At 39.6% G+C, this 20,128-nt stretch overlaps 1 protein-coding gene across 1 annotated transcript; it reads left to right on the top strand.

The window, feature by feature from the left end:
* Positions 1 to 10,729: 10,729 nt before the first annotated feature.
* Positions 10,730 to 15,166, top strand: LOC311082048 (GTPase IMAP family member 7-like; the record flags this gene model as incomplete). The annotated part of the gene is made up of 3 exons (XM_084112792.1): positions 10,730 to 10,854; positions 14,508 to 15,029; positions 15,163 to 15,166. 3 exons carry the CDS (start codon positions 10,730 to 10,732, stop codon positions 15,164 to 15,166), a joined length of 651 nt encoding a protein of 216 aa, XP_083968918.1.
* Between the last annotated feature and the right edge of the window lie 4,962 nt (positions 15,167 to 20,128).

Here is a 20,128-nt window from a genome sequence, read left to right as displayed (position 1 = left end):
ATTGTATTTTAATGACTATTTAATATTACCTCTAAACTTTGACTAGGCTTGGCATGTTGCATATTAATTGTTCTAGGAACCTCAAATAGGCTATATTTTAATTGTTGTGTATGTTGTGCTACTCAATAATGATGTTCTAGTTAAGGTAATTTGCAGCACATGTAGGGCCCGAACATAAACTCAAGCCCAGAGGCCCCAGTTCTTTTTACTCATTTATTAAAAAATAATCAAATGTTAAAACTAGGAGTTTCACTTGGCCCACCCTACATCTCAGAGCTGGAGCCGGGGCTGGTGTTGTTTAAAGTTCATAGTGATTGTTCTGACTTCATGAAGCCTCATGGTGTGAATGAACTTCAAACTGACTAGAACAAAGTCTTTTAAATGTACAGTATATATGATACTGGATAGTGGATACTGGAAACTGTTAATAATGTTGACAGAAAGCAGTCTCATTCAACGTCAGTCATGTGTGCAGTGAAATATAATTATGACCGCCGCTAGCGTAGCTAGCGAAAGCGGTCATATAGGGATTGTCAAAGTTTTTTTTTTTTTTTTTTTTCGTCATCTACTGAATTTTTCCGTCAACGATACCAGGGACACCGAAACACCGGGGAACATGAAATTTGGTGGGCATGTAGCCCCACTAGACTTTTACGGAAAAATTTCGTTTGGTCCCCGGGGGCCACTCCCCCCCCGCGCTGGGCCCCCCGTGAATTTTTCGTCAACGATACCAGGGACACCGAAACACCGGGGAACATGAAATTTGGTGGGCATGTAGCCCCACTAGACTTTTACGGAAAAATTTTGTTTGTTCCCGGGGGCCCCTCCCCCCCCGCGCTGGGCCCCCCCAAACCCAAAAAATGCAGTTTTTCCTAAATAACTACCTGAACCGTGGCACCGAGGATGAAGAAATTGTTATGGTATGTTGCTCTTAAGGGCCCACATCAACCTAGCCCATAATCAGTCATTTGTGATTTGCGCCCCTCCCATAAAAAATTAAAATGCAATATTATTCTGCTTTAATCGCTAATTCTAATTCTAATCTTCAGTGGAGATGTTCAGAACTGCACCATATTTCATGTGTATGATTAACTTGACATCCTCTGGGGGTATGCTAAGTTTCGTAGAATTTCATCCATGGGGGGGTATAAAATAAATTCATTTATGTGCACATTTAGTGACTGTACACTCATCGGCCTGTAGATGGTGCTGTTGAGCGAAGGGTTGCTGGTTTAGGATGATACTGTCACACACACACATGCAGGAATACAAACAAACGCAAGCATGCACACACACTGACATCCACAGGCACAGACACACACCCATACACACACATACAAATCCACATGCACAGACACACACACACAAACACACACGCGCACACACATGTACGCACGCACACATACACGCACAGACACACACAGACACACACATACACAAACACACACACATACACACACACACACACACACACACACACAGACAGACATGCACATACTACTACTTTTTTTAGGTATCAGCCATATACCCGATTTACCCATACCCAATGTGTTATGCTTGGGCAGTATACTAATGACGTGGGTGGGACATGTTTCATGCCATGTTAGATCACATCCTGAGAGTCTACGCTTTCAGAAAATATATAGTTTATATAGTTGAATCAGTTTTCTCTTCATGGTACAGACCAAAATGTATTATGTATACACTTTCTTCACCTAAATCCATAAAATCCCATTAATTTCAATGGGACATTTACTTAAGTGTTCTACTAGGTACAGTGGGAATGAGTTTAATTTTGTTAACATTGTTTTTTTAAAACTCTGGGACCAGGGCTACAAGATAAAACCACTTTTTTGGGGAAAAAATGTTTTTTATTTCAGTAAAACACAACAAACCCATGCCAAAGTCAAATAACAGACTTTTACCATCAACAGGCACCTCAACCGTTTGGTAGAGGTTTGTATAAATTGAATGGGAGGGTCCTTTGAAAAAAAAAAACACAGATTTTTCATACTTAGTATGTATAAGTATAAGTATATATACTATTTTGATCCCGTGAGGGAAATTTGGTCTCTGCATTTATCCCAATCCGTGAATTAGTGAAACACACTCAGCACACAGTGAACACACAGTGAGGTGAAGCACACACTAATCTCGGCGCAGTGAGCTGCCTGCAACAACAGCGGCGCTCGGGGAGCAGTGAGGGGTTAGGTGCCTTGCTCAAGGGCACTTCAGTCGCTTTTTACTGTTAACCACTGTTATGGATGTGACGTTTTCACATTATGGATGTTAAGTGTCTAAACTAATGACTTTTGATATAAAACTTAAATAGTAATGGCAAATAATTACAAAACTCTAAATTATCCATGATCCACAGGAATACTCCAGACAGTCTTTTAAAATACACAACTTATATACATAAACACGCAATACAGCCAAATTGCTCCACGTCATTTATTTTTGTGGAAAGCCAGTGCAGGCCTGAGCGGCGGTCATATTTTGTACCGCCATGCGGTACATCTAGTTTATTAGGCATTTAAAAACTCTGAGAAAATGAAAACTCTAAAAGCAATCATATCAGGCTACTTCATGACTTTCAGAACTGAAATTATTCCTGATTCAAGCAGAATCAGCAGAAAATAAGAAAATGGACAATAACATTGAGATGTTGATAGAACGACTAAAGAGTTTAATCAATCATTATATGAAGCAAATACAAACATTAGAATTGAAAGTGAATGAGACAGATCTCTCTATTTACTGACTTATAAGAGCCAAAGCATCTCAAGAGAAGTAGAGAAGAGTTGTTCTGATGAAAAACAATGAAGAATGGGTTAAAACTTGTTTGGGGTGTTGAGGGAGGCCCATCTGAGAGTGGCACTTCCTTTGCTTCATCTGCACCAACTCAACGTCAACACAGAAAGGGTCATAATAAGAAATCTGTAACTAAGGATGCAGCCAACGAGCTGTCTTGGTTAATAAAGAATATAACCATTTAAAAGTCTTCTGCTGAATAAAGAGGTTGTTGTTCATGTCACCGGTGCGGCCCGGGGCGGACTCGGATGACCAGCCGCCCCTTGACCTAGACACACCACCGTGAGGAGCCGACACCACAGGTCCGCAATAGATGGACGATTACAGACACGAGGTAATTTCCAAAGAATGACAATCTTTATTTATCACACGATATCAAAGGGCACAGATCATAATAGAATTCGATGTCTTCTAGGTCTTCGTCGTTACGGGAAACTCTCGTCGGTGCACAGTAGTGGGACAATGACTCAGAAACTCTTTTCACCAGTAATGCTGCATACTTCAAGACTCGGTCAGTAAGTAGGAATGTAAGGATTATTCTCAGTACAAAGTACTTTCGTCGGTGCACAATAGTGAGAGTGGTTTAAAAGCTTACTTCACCAGCGATGCTGCATTCTTCGGGGATCAACGGTAAGTAGGAAGGTAAGGATTCTTCTCAGTACAGGATACTTTCGTCGGTGCACAGTAGTGAGACAGTGGTTTAAAAGCTTACTTCATCAGCGATGCTGCATACTTCCAGACTCAGACATTGAGTAGAAAGGTAAGGGTTCTTCTCAGTACAGGATACTTTCGTCGGTGCACAGTAGTGAGACAGTGGTTTAAAAGCTTACTTCACCAGCGATGCTGCATTCTTCGGGGATCAACGGTAAGTAGGAAGGTAAGGATTCTTCTCAGTACAGGATACTTTCGTCGGTGCACAGTAGTGAGACAGTGGTTTAAAAGCTTACTTCATCAGCGATGCTGCATACTTCCAGACTCAGACATTGAGTAGAAAGGTAAGGGTTCTTCTCAGTACAGGATACTTTCGTCAGTGCACAGCAGTGTTGGGAACGTTACTTTAAAAAAGTAATTAGTTATAGTTACTCACTACTTGTTCCAAAAAGTAACTGAGTTAGTAACTGAATTACTCTATAATAAAAGTAACTGGTTACCAGGGAAAGTAACTATTGCGTTACTGTAAAAAAAAAAAAAAGGTTGCTATATGTCAAAGAATTTTGATTTTTTTGAGCAGTTTTCACAAGTCAGTTGAAATGAGTAGAACAGACAGGTGTTTGTACATAACTTTAGATATTTATTGCACGTCGACAGACAGCAAGAGGTTTATCCTGCACTTCAAGCATTATCTTTGTAAGAAAAGTAAACAGTTACACCATATAAAGTGCATTTAACTCTGCAAATTAAATCAACCTCTCTCAACTTTTTATTTAAAAGTTTTATTAATAAAGTAAAGGCATTGAATCAGTTTATTTGTATTGCACTGACTGTGCACATTATATAAAATTAAATTTGTTTTCCTTAAAATTTTAATTAGCAGTAACTTAAACACTTTGCAGTTTGAATGTCCTGTATAAACAAAATTACGGATTATGTTTTTGTTTCCACTGTTCGATCGCGTCCGCGCCTCACACACACACACAAATGTAAACACTTTGCGACTTTTCGATCGCGCCCGCGCCTCTCTCTATCTCTCTCTCTCTCTCTCTCTCACACACACACAAATGTAAACACTTTTCAACTTTTCGATCGCGCCCGCGTGTCTCTCTCTCTCTCTCTCTCTCTCTCTCTCTCTCTCTCTCTCTCTCTCTCTCTCTCTCTCTCTCTCTCTCTCTCTCTCTCTCTCTCTCTCTCTCTCTCTCTCTCTCTCTCTCTCTCTCTCTCTCTCTCTCTCTCTCTCTCTCTCCGAATACATGTACCGTTCCACCCCTAGTTCTTGCCTTTGACCTCAGTTTATTCAATCAATGCATAGTAACGTGCCGCATTTAACGTCCAGTAATGTTAACGGCGTTGTAACGACGGGAAAAGTAATTAGTTAGATTACCCCGTTACTGAAAAAATAACGTTGTTACCTAACGCCGTTCTTTTAAACGGCGTTATTCCAAACACTGGTGCACAGTAGTGAGACAGTGGTTTAAAAGCTTACTTCATCAGCGATGCTGCATACTTCCAGACTCAGACATTGAGTAAAAAGGTAAGGGTTCTTCTCAGTACAGGATACTTTCGTCGGTGCACAGTAGTGAGACAGTGGTTTAAAAGCTTACTTCATCAGCGATGCTGCATACTTCCAGACTCAGACATTGAGTAGAAAGGTCAGGATTCTTCTCAGTACAGGATACTTTCGTCGGTGCACAGTAGTGAGACAGTGGTTTAAAAGCTTACTTTATCAGCGATGCTGCATACTTCCAGACTCAGACATTGAGTAGAAAGGTAAGGGTTCTACTCAGTACAGGATACTTTCGTCGGTGCACGGTAGTGAGACAGTAGTTTAAAAGCTTACTTCATCAGCTATGCTGCATACTTCCAGACTCAGACATTGACTAGAAAAGTAAGGGTACTTCTTGGTACAGGATACTTTCAAGACTCAGGCAGAGAAGAGGTTAATAGTACTTCAGTGTATCTGTACTCTCACAGGGCTCTGGCAGAGAAGGGGTTAATAGTACTTCACCAGTGTATCTGTACACTCACAGGGCTCTGGCAGAGAAGAGGTTAATAGTACTTCACCAGCGTGCAAGCAGGGGTTGGGGCCACTTCCCAGCAAAAACACACAGCACTTGTGTTCACTTCAAATCCACAGCAATGAAATCAATGTGTATCTATAAGGCAAAAGCACTGCAATTCACTCACACGATAGGGATGATCAGAGGCTTCAATCCATTCATTACACTCCTTTGGGGGATATTCAATCCTCAGTTCCTCTTCAACACACTCTGAAACACATGGCTTCTCCAACAGTCAGATCTACATTCACTGCATCCTCTTCAAGCTTTTCAAATGTTTGTAAGATGAAATCAATTCACTCATCTTTTCTCTCTCCCTTCACAGCGCAGATCCAATCGATATAATAGTCCAGCAGATTCCCACAGATGAACTCTGATCCAGCAGACTTCAATGGGCGGCTTTCACCCCAACGAGGCTTCCCCACAGCCGATTATAACTCCCAATGCGGACAATTTCGACAGGACACCTTTTCCCTGGAGACTTCAACAGGAGACCTTCCCACCCAGACAACTTCCCCGAGCCAACTTGTGCCCAAAACTGCTCAGAGAGAACCAGCTCCCGCACGCAGAAAGAACCCCAACGAACGACGTCCACCTTCTCTCAATGGCTCTTTTATGTTTGATTTGTAAAGCAGAAAGCCTATGTGGAGGCTGTATCTCTCTCTCTCGCACCTGCAGTGCATCAGCGCTAATCAGGCCGGGCAAAATTCCTGCCACACCCGGAACCGGAGTGGGACGTGTTGCATACAAATCGCTCCCTCGGGAAACTCGTGGCTCAGAAGAAGGGTTCCGCTCGCTAAGCGCTTTTGTCACCCGTGACAATTGCACCATGACATTAACCATTAATTTAGCGCAAATAATCTACTAAACTTTTCATGACCTAGTCGGTACGTAGGAAGTGGTCCTGACACTATGATCGTTGTTTCAGGCGATGTGCTGTGTACCGTATCGATCAGATTCCTGAAGTCTTTCTTCAGAACCTCTGTCTGGCGCAGCCTGATGTCGTTCACTCCCGCGTGCAGGACCACAGTTCCGACGCGCTCGTCATCGTTCAGAATCTCGGGAACGCGAGCAGCAATTTCAGAAACACGAGCACCAGGAAAGCAGTGACTGCACCTTACTTTTACCTAACGTAGCGTGTATGTGCTGAACGATGGAATCGCCGATGATCACAGCATCGCCTTCGGTTTCGCGAAGAGGGGAGAAGCGGTTTTGTGTGGATAACTCGAAGACCGGGAGGGGCGGAGAGAGTCTTGGTCTAGACCTGACTCACGTCTTCCGCTGCGGAACCATCCAGGCTTCGTGGTGGCGTGTTGGAGCCGGAGTGAACGAGACCATGGCTGATCGCGATCGTGACCTCGGCACTCGGGACCGATGCTGAGTAACGCATGGAGTAGACGAGGTCGGAGTCAGCGGGTTAGTAACGTTAATCATTGATTTGTGTGCATCGGCGCGTGATGTTTCAAGAGCTAACCGCCGGTCTATCAGCTCGGCCTGTCTCACTAAAAGGTTGTGGATCTGTTTCTCAACAGCTTCCAGCTCAGACTGCAACGCGTGCAGCTCAAATGTATCTTCACCTGCACCAAGAGGTAGACTACTTACATCTGATATATTCGCCATGTTTGTTTGTAAGTGAGTGTGGAGAAGACGCATTCAGCCGTGATCCACAGACGTAACCTATAAGAGTACGAGTATAAGAGTTGTAGCGTTTATGGTAACAATCGTAATTAGGTCATATATGAAATATTAGCTCGAGCAGTATGGAAATTTGGGGAAATATTAAAAATCATAACTCATAGTCATAATTCATAAATTTCACATATGCTATTACATTACCTGCTAACTATCAAAAATACTTCGTTCTATAACTGGTCTCTCATCAGTCATTCGACCAGCGAATGCTTTGATTATACCAGTTAAGAAGGAATATTTATATTATCAAACCTCAGACAAGTTCTCTCCTGGCCGTGGATACAAATTGCTGGGTTTATGAATTAAAATAAAGAGCTAGTAGCCAGATCTTATCGCAATTTCATTGACAATCACATTGGTGGGATTGTAACACAGAGTCAGTCAAAGTATAAAAGATTTATTTAATCAAAAATGACACACAAAGGATTATGCATATAGGAAGTAATATAGGCTAATCTACGTACGTAAAATTACACAAGACCCACGAACGTTTAGACAAACAAACATAAAACATGACTTGATCAAAATGAAACTAGGAAGAAAGTGAGGGAGAAAGTATGGTAATTTACAAACAGAACCTTTTAAGAGACAACTGTGAAAGCAGCTTCGAGAGAGATCATTTTATACGTTACTTGCGATTCTGTTCCTTTGTCTGTGTGAAGCTGGGCTTCGGGACCACGTGTGTACCTTGGCTGGACCGTGTCTCATCGATTTGTAGGCTTGCGTTTCGCGTGAAGTTCTTAAAAGCTTACTTGAAAGTAACATTACCGAGTAAAGAATTCTTTTCCCTGTACGGGAAAGGCGAGAAAACTTAGTTACAGGACGAAGCTGGATTTTTACATCCGCGGTTCGTTTGGATGAAGGCCCTGTGCCTTCTCCCGCTCCGCTGCTGGTGCAGGGAGGGGTTAGAGTTCAGAGTTCGGAGTCACGAGGGTGAGAGTGCATGAGAGCAGAGAGAGCTAAGAGAGCGACGTCTGCTTGTGTTGTGGTTTTAAAGCAGCGCGGGGTAACGCCCTGTCAGGATGACGGGACCCAATGGAATCTTTCGGTTCTGAGGCGGGAGCGTTTCATTGTTTGTGAAGGAACGCCTCTTCTGATCGTACACAGAAAAATGCATTAAAACTTTAATACCACATTATGTCTAGGATAAACATTCGCGCGGAATATAGTTTATATTTCCGTATAAAGAAGCTCATTACGATCCGTAGGATACCAAACCCGATATTAATATCAGTTAATGAAACAGATACATCTCAAATGTATCAACACACGTGTCCATTACATCTGCCGAAGGGCATAAATATCTCAATTTATCCCATCACATCCCATAGACAAGAAAACTACATAAAAACATTTTGATAATGATTCATGCGTGAGTGTAACTTGTGTTTTAGGAGTTTCAGAGTGGTTTGGTGTGTGTGTGATTCAGAGCAGGTTTTCTGTTTGAGATCGGAATGTCAGTAATGTCTTTGAAGCTCACTGTGGAGAGGGGGAAGGGAGTCATAAAAAGGGTTTCAGATACAGACTTTGCCAAGTCTGTGGGAATTAGAAAGTGTCTTCACTTTTAATTAGTATATAAATTAAGAGTCCATTTTTACCCAAGGTTTTTTACCCATCGAGCCATAGTCGCTACAGAGTATAAGATATACTATATAGTATAAGAGTATCCAGTGTTGGATCACTAATAGGCTTGAGACGCGTCTGCTCAACAGTCCGCTTTGTAGGCTAACTATGAGGTTTGAGCAGTAGTGCTTCTCAGTGAGAAAAAGTAAAAAATGTTTGTTGTAAGTGAGTTTAAAGGGAAAAATCAAGAATTATAAATCAAATCGATAGAGCTCCAAAGACAACAACGCGTTCAGACGTGACACATCATGCGACGCAAAGACACTAGAGACAAAATTGTACACCTCTACAAGGCTGGAAAGGGCTACGGGCAAATTGCCAAGCAGCTTGGTGAAAAAAGGTCCACTGTTGGAGCAATCATTAGAAAATGGAAGAAGCTAAAAATGACTGTCAATCTCCCTCGGACTGGGGCTCCATGCAAGATCTCACCTCGTGGGGTCTCAATGATCCTAAGAAAGGTGAGAAATCAGCCCAGAACTACACGGGAGGAGCTGGTCAATGACCTGAAAAGAGCTGGGACCACCGTTTCCAAGGTTACTGTTGGTAATACACTAAGACGTCATGGTTTGAAATTATGCATGGCACGGAAGGTTCCCCTGCTTAAACCAGCACGTCAAGGCCCGTCTTAAGTTTGCCAATGACCATTTGGATGATCCAGAGGAGTCATGGGAGAAAGTCATGTGGTCAGATGAGACCAAAATAGAACTTTTTGGTCATAATTCCTCTAAACGTGTTTGGAGGGAAAAGAATGATGAACACCATCCCTACTGTGAAGCATGGGGGTTGGTAGCATCATGCTTTGGGGGTGTTTTTCTGCACATGGGACAGGGCGACTGCACTGTATTAAGGAGAGGATGACCGGGGCCATGTATTGCGAGATTTTGGGGAACAAGTTAGAGCATTGAAGATGGGTCGAGGCTGGGTCTTCCAACATGACAATGACCCGAAGCACACAGCCAGGATAACCAAGGAGTGGCTCTGTAAGAAGCATATCAAGGTTCTGGCGTGGCCTAGCCAGTCTCCGGACCTAAACCCAATAGAGAATCTTTAGAGGGAACTCCGTGTTTCTCAGCGACAGCCCAGAAACCTGACTGATCTAGAGAAGATCTGTGTGGAGGAGTGGGCCAAAATCCCTTCTGCAGTGTGTGCAAACCTGGTGAAAAACTACAGGAAACGTTTGACCTCTGTAATTGCAAACAAAGGCTACTGTACCAAATATTAACACTGATTTTCTCAGGTGTTCAAATACTTATTTGCAGCTGTATCATACAAATAAATAGTTAAAAAATCATACATTGTGATTTCTGGATTTTTTTTTTTTTTGATTATGTCTCTCACAGTGGACATGCACCTACGATGACAATTTCAGACCCCTCCATGATTTCTAGGAGAGAGTGGGAGAACTTGCAAAATAGCAGGGTGTTCAAATACTTACTTTCCTCACTGTATATATGTATATATATAATAGTGTGTGTGTGTGTGTGTGTGTGTTTATATGATTAAGCTGTCATTAACAAAAAGGCAGGGTCTATCTACCATCTATCATTTCAATTGGATCGTTTAAATAAAATACTTGACATTAACCTGGTTTTAAAGTTTGAAACGCTCTAAACGGATCAATGCGTACTAGGATAAATGTGTTTGAGACTGTTATCGTGGTCGCTGATGTCCTCAGACTGTCATGAATGACTGTGACCCCTAATTTCCAACGGCTGCAGATCCGCTCCGGAACGGCGGCGGAGTCAATAGGTATAATAAGTCAATGTGTGTATTTTCACTGACTGCGGAACGGCTGCGTCCGGAGCAGATACGCAGAGCTTCTATTTTTGCCGGATGTAGGAGAGCTCCGCAGCAATTTAGCACTTATATTGCGCGGTTACTCGTGAATGCGCGAGATCTCGTGGGTCCTCGTGACTTCAGCTGTTAGTCATAGCCGCAGCCATTCCGCAACAAATCCGGACCTGGTGAGTATTGAAGGCCGCAGCCGTTCCGCAGTTGGTGGAAATCCGGGGTAAGATTTTGCGGGTCTTTCACAGCCTCCGCAAGGGGGCGCGAGTGAGTTTCGAGCTTGCACTGTTTCACTTTCGGTTCTGTCCGTGTCGAACACAAAATGGCGAAGTGTTAAGGTTTGATTTACAACAAAATATGTATATTAACATGTTAAACGCATCTATGATATATCAGACTCAAATCTCTTTCTACTTAAGCAATTATTTATTTGTGAATTATGCATTTCAAGGGGTGTTTATGAACGGAGAGTCCAACGGACTGATACACACGGAAGTGTCATTAAAGTTAAACTTGACTTATTTTTTGGCATAAATTGGAAGCAAACATAATGCATTGGCTCTGATTTTTTTTATTATTTTTTTTTATGTCGCTGCCACTTAAAAAAAAGTATTGAAATGAATCATTGTTTGCCTCAAAAAAGTTCACAGAAATATATCAGGCCTTGTATTAAAACAATGAAATCTTGAGTAGACCTAACATCTATATGTTCATTATGATTCTGACAATAAATAGGCTCTTCTTAAACATTTATTTAAAATAAGATCAAAATAATGCACTAAATAACATTAATAAATAAATGCAAACAGAAATAGGCACATATGAATAACAGAAGATCAAGAGTTCTGCAGCTGTAAACAAGTTTTGGGATATTTGTGTTATTTTCTGTCATTTTCTATTTCAATCCATCTGTGAAAAAGCTTTTTTAGACAAAAGTTTTCCAATGTGCATAATGTTCACCAGAGACTCTAACAGTGTGTGTGTGTAGGCTATTGTACCAAAGCCCTGAACCACAACGAAAAAAAAAAAAAGAAAGAAAGAAATCCATTAAAAAAAATAAAAAATCGAGCATTACGAGATTAAAGTCGAAACATTTCGAGAATAAAGTCTTCCGTAGAAGTTGCATGTGTGCTTGCCGTTGTTTTTTTGCCACACAGGCATTTTCCTGCTTTTTTGTCCTTTGCCAATCACACCTATGAATGCACATGGAGAGTCTTAAACTTTGGGGTTGTTTTCTGTAGTAATGTTCAGCAGATTCACTAACTGTGTGTGAATCTGTATTGTGTTGTTTTGCAGTGAGCAAAGATTCAGATGATGATCGACTCAAAAGTATGTATTTTTCTTATTTATTTCTACTTTTAATTATTTGCTGGCCACAGTGAAAATTCATTGTTTTAATGCCCTAACTGATGGTATGCAGGCTGAGTTCTAATATTTATCATAAATTACATTTTCTAATGCAAAAACATTTTAAGATTCAGCACAACAGAGAAAAACATGAAAACAAACATGATCAGTTAAAAGAGAAACCACTAAATTAGGGCTGTGCGATATGACCAAAATCTAATTTCCCGATAATGATATATATCACTATATAGTATCTTTTCTGTAAATGAAATCAATTATTAGTTTATATATAATTGTACTACATGGAAAATACTTTCTTTTAGTATATAGATACTAAAAGAATAGTTTATATATTTATATATATATATATATATATATATATATATATATATATATATATACAGAACGTCTGGGAAAATGTTTGATTGAGAATGTAGAAATATAAAATATGAATGAAATATAAAACAGTTTTCAAAAAGAAATGATTAAAGGCCCAATATAAAATATTAATATATATTGTGCCAAATGTAAACATTGTACTTTCAAGTTTAAAATGTAGCAGCAATCAGTGCTCCGAATATGTTCAATGAACGAAAACAAACAAATGAAATTTTGACAGGAACAGAAACAGAAACGGAAACAAAATCAAATTTAATCATTCCCCAGCTAACAGGGGAAATATTCATTGTTGGTTTAGGGAACGTAAAAATTTTCCGGTTTTCTTGACGTTAGAGAACGTTTTTTAGAAGGTATAATGTTCCTCAAACATTCTTTCAACTTAATTTTGATTTAAAATTCAACATTCTAGGAACGTTCCTAGAACATTAAAATGTCCAGTTTCCTGAATGTTAATATAATGTTATTTAAAGGTTAGTGTGATGTTCCTGAAACATTCTTTCAATCATTTAAACACCCGCTGTGAACAAGCACTGAAAGAAAGAGAAATAAGAACACAAACTACAACTTTATTCAGACACAGCCTTCGATGAAATCAACTGAAGATATAAGACATTAACTCTCCGAAGATCTGATGAAACAACTCCACAAACAGCATTACCAGCTTCACTTATTACAAACCAGACTTACTTTATTTCTGTCATATGTCTACAGAAGCTCTTATTGAGAATTAACAGAGGTTTAGATGTTGGTAAATGATTGTTTCATTTGATGTTACCATCATGGAGTTCAGTGTTTGCTTTAGTTGGGCTCTTGACCCTTGACTTTTGTTAAAGGGGGGGTGAATTACTATTTCATGCATACTGAGTTTTTTACACTGTTAAAGAGTTGGATTCCCATGCTAAACATGGACAAAGTTTCAAAAATTAAATTGTACGTTTGAAGGAGTATTTCTGTGCCAAAAATTGTCCTTCTGGTTTGTCACAAGTTTCGGAAAGTTTTTTTCGAGTATGGATCTGTGTCACGTAAGATGGGGCGGAATTTCCTTATATGGGTGCTAAGGGCACTTCTCCCGGAAAGACGCGCGCGCGCACTCGTAGACTTTTTGGAAGTCAATGTCACCAAAGAAGTGTGTTTTTGTATGCAAGGGCAAGACAACCCTGCACAGATTCCCAAAGAACCTAGCGTTAAGTGGACCAGTGGATGGAGTTTGTTTTTTCAGAGCATCAACGGAGCTGAGTAACTTAAGACTGTATGTTCTCTGCATTTCGAGATGATTGTTTTATAAACAAAGCCCAGATCGACGGATTTGCAGATCGTCTAATGCTTAAGGATCGAGTAGTCGCAATGATAAAGGTTCGCTGTCGCAGATGGTGAGTAAGAAACTGCTTCAAATGTCTCTGTGTGTTGTTGTTAGCTCGGTTAGCACAGCATTAGCTTCGCCCACACGGCACGCCTCCAGCCGCCCGTTTTTTTCCGGAAAAACTCGGTACAGCCTATCTTTCTTTTATAAATATAATAAAACTAAAGACTTTTTGGAGATATGAAGGATGCAATACTACTCTATAGGTACTCAAGATTAACAGGAGATTGAGTGAAAATGGGCAATTCACCCCCCCTTTAAGTTGATTCTTTTCAGTCTTGGCAGATTTTTTCAGAAAACATTTCTGCATTGATAAAGCAGATCAACATGTCTTTTTTAATGGATAAAAGACTGAATTAAAGTGGTTTAAACAATTGCTTTTTTCAACCAAACATCAACATCTAAACCTCTGTTAGGTTCTTATAACAAATGATCAGATTGAGCTTCACTCAAAACACTCATATGAAAACATAGACTAAAGCATTGCATTCAATATAACATGATTGTACGATATTGAAGCAAAGAACCACCAACAGCTGGCCATGAATTATCCTAATGCTGTACCATTACTATGGCTTAAATCACACTTTTAAAATGAGCTGACCTTGAACAACATATCAAGGTTTGTAAAAACAATTGCAGCCCTGGTTCTTTGATGGAAAAATAATTGTTGAGGGTTAAATTAAAATAATGCTAATTAACTTATTTTATATACTTGTTTTGTCTTATCTTTCAGACTGATCTCACTGTTCTGCTAATTCTACTACTAGACACTGTGAAAGACGTGTGACTGCAGTGGAGGAGGATAAAACCATCTCAGTGATCGACACTCCAGGACTTTATGATACGTCAATGAGTGAAGAAGAACTGAAGAAAAAGATTGAGAAGTGCATCTACATGTCTGCTCCTGGTCCTCATGTGTTTCTGCTGGTCATCAGACTGGATGTGAGATTTACAGAAGAAGAGAAGAAAACAGTGACATGGATCCAGAAAAACTTTGGAGAAAAAGCTTCTCATCACACCATCATTCTGTCCACTCACACTGATCATCTGAAGGGGCTTTCATTAGATGAATATATCAGTGGAATTAATGATCTCAAGGCTCTTGTTGATGAGTGCGGTGGCAGATTTCACTCATTCAACAATGAAGACATGAGTAATCGCTCTCAGGTCACAGAACTGCTGAAGAAGATTGATGAAATAGTGAGGATCAACAGAGGACAGCACTACACTAATGACATATTTAAAGAAGCCCAGAGAAAGATTGAACAAGAGGCTTTTAAACAAAAACTGTGGGGCGTTAGCAGTAGGAGCAGCAATAGCAGCATTAGCATTAGCATTAGGAAAATAAGGGCCATAGTGAATCTGATTGAACAACAAAGGCCAAATCTTCATATACTAATTTCTAATTCTGTTCTCTAAAAGATGAGAATGGTGGGAATTGGATTTTTGAGTTTTTTGACGATTGCCATGTTCAGTATATATTGTATGGTATGTATATTGATTATTTAATCTGTTGTATTGTGATTATAAAAACCTGGAAATATTTCCTTTTCTTCCTAAACATAAGTGCTATTTTATAGAAACCGTAATTTCTATATAAACACATTCAATACATTTACTTTTTTTTATACAACAGGGCTGCGTTCAGCCCTGACAAAAAGTTGCAAAACTTGGTGCGTTGAACACCCTGTTCTGATGACGCAAGAGTTGCAACTACGGCAGCTGAGAAGGCCATTCTCTGTGCTCTTTTTGAAGAATTTTCAAAGCCTGATTAAATCAGTATAAATACGTGTTTAATACTGCAAAATATGCTCGATGTTACAGTCACTGCCCTTGCCGTCCAGAATAAAAGAGAACATCCCAATCGAGTGAAGGGGTTTGTGGAAACTGTGGTTCCTAATTATTGTGATCCAACATTTGCCTCGCATTTCAGGATGAAAAGACAAACATTTCAGGTGAAGGACAATCCACTTCTCACCTCCGAGACTGTGTTATGATCTTTATGACCTTATTCATTTTATTGTGAGTATTATGCTCATCATTATTGCTGATCACTGTTGATATGATTTATTTTTACTATGAAGACCTTAAGACAAACATGTCTTCTAATATCTTCAATGGTTGTGTATACGGAGCCGCAGTGGACACATGTGTAAACGACTTTACTCTGACCCATTGTGTGAGCTGTCTCTTCAATACTGCGTGGTTTATATACATGTTGCCGCTGATTGGGCTGACATTTTTGACACACCCTCCAAACAAGAGAAAACAATCTCAAACCTCATTGTGCACCGGTTTGAGCTTGAACCTTCCTCAGATCTTTCTGGTTCTCAAATCTGATTTACTGAGAGCCTTTTCCAGCTGTGTGATATTCACCCAGTAACGGCACTCTATTTAATTTTCAACAATATTATTGATCTCCTGCATTGACACTATAATATGAGAACTGAACTGAGCTGAATGATGACGTCACGGTTTTATCCAGAGTGGCTATATATATATATATATATATATATATATATATATATATATATAAATTAACTTAACTTTCTACAAAAAAAATTAACCATCACTGAACTTACTTAAGCTGGACTGTGACTCTATTTTCTTCTAGAAACAAACTTTGTTGCATTATTCTCCTGTTATCTCTGTAAAGCTGCTTTGAAACCCTCTGTATTGTAAAAAGCGCTATATAAATAAAGGTGACTTGACCGTTTCACCGTTTGTATCACTCCGCTTGCTGTGACTGTGGTAGAAAAAGAGTTTGTTTGCATGACACGTGACCTTAATAAATCTTGACCTAAATAAGCAATAAGTTAAAGGAGCTGTATGTAAGAAATGTATTTCAATTAATCATAAAATGGCCCTGATATGTCACTAGACATTAAGAAATCATGTTCATTTCAAATACTTATATCACTGACAACAGTAGTCCGGCCAGGATATTGTCATTTATAAGTGATAGTTGCAGCCCTCAACTGATGTTGATGTTGTTATGTTGTGTTTTGGCCTGATGCCCCACCCTCCACCTATATACCAATCACAAAGTCAGTTGTGTTTCAGCATCCGGGTTGCCAGCTCTGCTCTAGTTACCACAGCTGCAGCTACAAACATGTCAGCCTACGTTCCAGCTGGATTCTGCAGCATATCTGGCAACCTCGAGTCAGGGGGGGGGGGGGGGGGGGATACACTGCTCTACAGTAATTTGAAAGTGATTGCAGTACCAGTTGTGGCCACAATCTTACATACAGTTCCTTTAAGCAAGCTAAATAAGTCTCAATTGTTCATCTTGCACAAAAGATGGTGTATTTTCTCTCAGTGAATAACTTTTTGACTCTAATTTTATGACTCTAACTTGAAGAGCTGATGAGTTGAATCAGGTATGTTTGAGTAGGGAGACACCTACTCTAAAACGTGCAGTTTTGGGGGGCTAAAGGACCAGGGTTGGGAACCACTGGTCTAGAATATGGTTTAATGATAATATTAAGCCACTATATAATTAACTTGCTATATAAATATTGACTAATCCTCAAAATGCCCCATTTCTTCAGCAGTACTACAATAGTGTTTTTATAGTCTTTATTTCTGCAGCCTATAAGCACACCAACACTACTGGATGCTGTCTTGACTTTTAGAAGCCTGTCGATGTGTAATGCACCAAGTGTGTGTTGTGTCTTAAAAATACTGTATTATCTAAATAAATGTTGTTTTTAAGAAGATAATTGAAAACAAACTGATAATAGCTAAATCAATCAAAATTAAACAAGTCAAACCTGAGTTTTGATGTCTTTGTGTGTGTGTCATCTGTCCAACTTCAAAGGTCCACAAATGCCTGAAAGTTCGCTGTAGACCCTTTTATATGCACAAACAACTGTTTCAGGAAGTCACATGACATTGGACAAAGTGTTTTCTGTGATGCCACATTTCCTTTTTGAACAGAACAGTTATGCTAGGCATTTTACATATCAAATATCTTGTGTCACACAGAGATGTGCAGATTATTTCACCAGTCTGCAAATCTCTGTGTGCTTAAATGAAGTATAATAATATAATAATAATACAATAATATGAAACATAGATTGAAACATAGATTTGTTGGTGTGAACCTTGCCTTCACTGAAAGGAAAGCAACTTTCACAGGTCCTTAGAACAGTTGTTCCCAATAGGTTTGTACATTTTCTATGGAGATAAAGTAATGCCAAAAGTTTTTTAAACAAAAAAGCTTGTTGAATTGCACAACTTGAAAAAAATATGCATTGCATTAACAATCCTTGCATTTTAATGCATTTTATTTTAAGGGCTTGCATTTTTATGGACTGAAATTCAACATGGTTTTAATGTTAATTGTTAATGTTGTTGATTATAAATCACAGTAAGTAGTTCATCTTTATGTGCTTTATGTGATTGAGAGTTTGGGCGGACGATGATGCTGTGGATCAATCTCATTACTGCATCATAACTGCACAGAATCGTGTTTCTTCAGAGAGAGAGATGTCAGCGGCCGTTTCAGGTATAGTTTGCATACAGTTTTCTACAGGAACTGGACATTCATCGTCCATCTTTGTTTTACAGTCTATGTTTCAGAACAATGAAAACAAAAAACAAACAAAAAAAACAATGGCAGACAGGCTGAATGAAAATGCAAATTCAGTCGCTGACAGTAGGTGGCGCTCATGGAAAAGCAGAAATGTTAGGAGAATAGCAAGAGGTAGGCTCATGCTGTAAAGTGTACTGCACGTGTTAAGTGTATTATTTACATTGCAATACCCATAAATGATCACATAACTTAATTTATTAATATTTCTTTCAATTTTTTATTTGTAATTTTATTAAAACAAAACACATTTTTTAACACTGGTACAAACACATGTAACACTGTGGTACAAACTCATTTAACACATTTATTTACAGTTCATTCCTTGAGCATCAATAACTGTATCTATCTTTTGTAAACATAAGTACAGTACGTTTTGTAAACATTAGTAAATGTGCTCACTTTTTTTTTTTTTTGAAGTGTTGTAATTGTATGTGGCAGATTTAGCTGCTCTCAGTGCCCTCTTGGACGGAGTGTATTTTGAAACCAAACCGGTGTGGTTTATTTTTCAGGATAGGAGAGAGCAAAGAGTGATGTTATTCATGCTCATGCGATTTTCTGTAACTATCTATTTCACCATGCTGAAACTTCTCTCTGAGGAGGCATTGCTATGGGGAATGCAGAGCAATGCTTTCATCAGTCTAGCCAGCTCACTGAACCTGGTCTCATTCCTCGCCGTTTCCTAACTCCCTATAAGGCCCCAGAATATGTCAACTCTCTGCTCCTGGGGCAACTTTTTGCTGTCTGTGACCTGGTAGTCTGTGAACTCCCCTCTCAATTTATCTGGATCCTCAAACTTCAGTTGGGGAAACATGCGACCTAGCCTTGCCACTATGTAGTATGAACAAGTTTCCAACAAATATTCAGTTTGGTCGCGTGAAAGTACTGAATGAGTATTCCTACAATACTTTTTACCTGTTTCAGGAGAGATATCCAGGCGAGATGCTGGGTCCAGTACCTCCAGGTCTTTAAGCAGCAGAGATTGTAAGGGAAAGGCCCAATGACTTCCACATAGAAAGATCTCACTGTCCTAAGAGCACAATTGCCACATAATCACATAATATATTAACCAGGAACTATGAAGGTAGACAAATGAAGCATCTAGGTATGATTATTAAACAAGCTACAACTTACTGATATATCCTTGACTTGTCACTGACATGGAGGAGAATTCTTCATTTTCGAGGAATGCTCTGGCCTCAGCTCCAATGAAGAGATCCTCATTTGTCAGCTGGTGCTCTTGTCTGTAGAATACCTCACTGACAGGAGTATCCACAATAAATCTAGCTGGAACAATGTAGCCCAAGTATCTCTTGACCAGTCTTGTCATCTCACTGTGTAGCATATGGATCATCACTCCCTCTGCCTAAAAAATGGGTAAAAATTAAATGTAAATAAAAAGACATTTAGACTTTTTGTAATGGCTCCACCTTTCATCCTACCTACCTGGAAGGCAGTGTTGAATGCAACCAATGGCTTAAGAGCGGCACTCAGAAAGAGAAAATAGAATTTTATCTCCGGATCATCAAGGTAGGCCGCCAGGTTCCTGATTTTAACACTCCTCTCATCCTCATGACTGTTGAAGTAAGCCTGCAGAGCAGCCCATTGATTCAGCACTCTTTCAATGCAGGTGTGGAGGCTGAGCCATCGTGTACTGCAGTATCTGAGCAGCTTCAGTGTGTCTGTGTCTGTAAACTCAACAAACTCTTTATACAGCTCACATCTTTTTGCACTGTACAAAGAAACACAAGCAATGACAATAAATAGGGATAACAGAATTAAGGGAAATGTAGA

This window comes from Abramis brama (assembly GCF_963993115.1).
Source record: "Abramis brama genome assembly, chromosome: 1".
NCBI lineage: Eukaryota > Metazoa > Chordata > Actinopteri > Cypriniformes > Leuciscidae > Abramis > Abramis brama.
The sequence above is the reverse complement of the archived record's forward strand: the minus strand, read 5'-3'. Positions and strand labels throughout refer to the sequence as shown.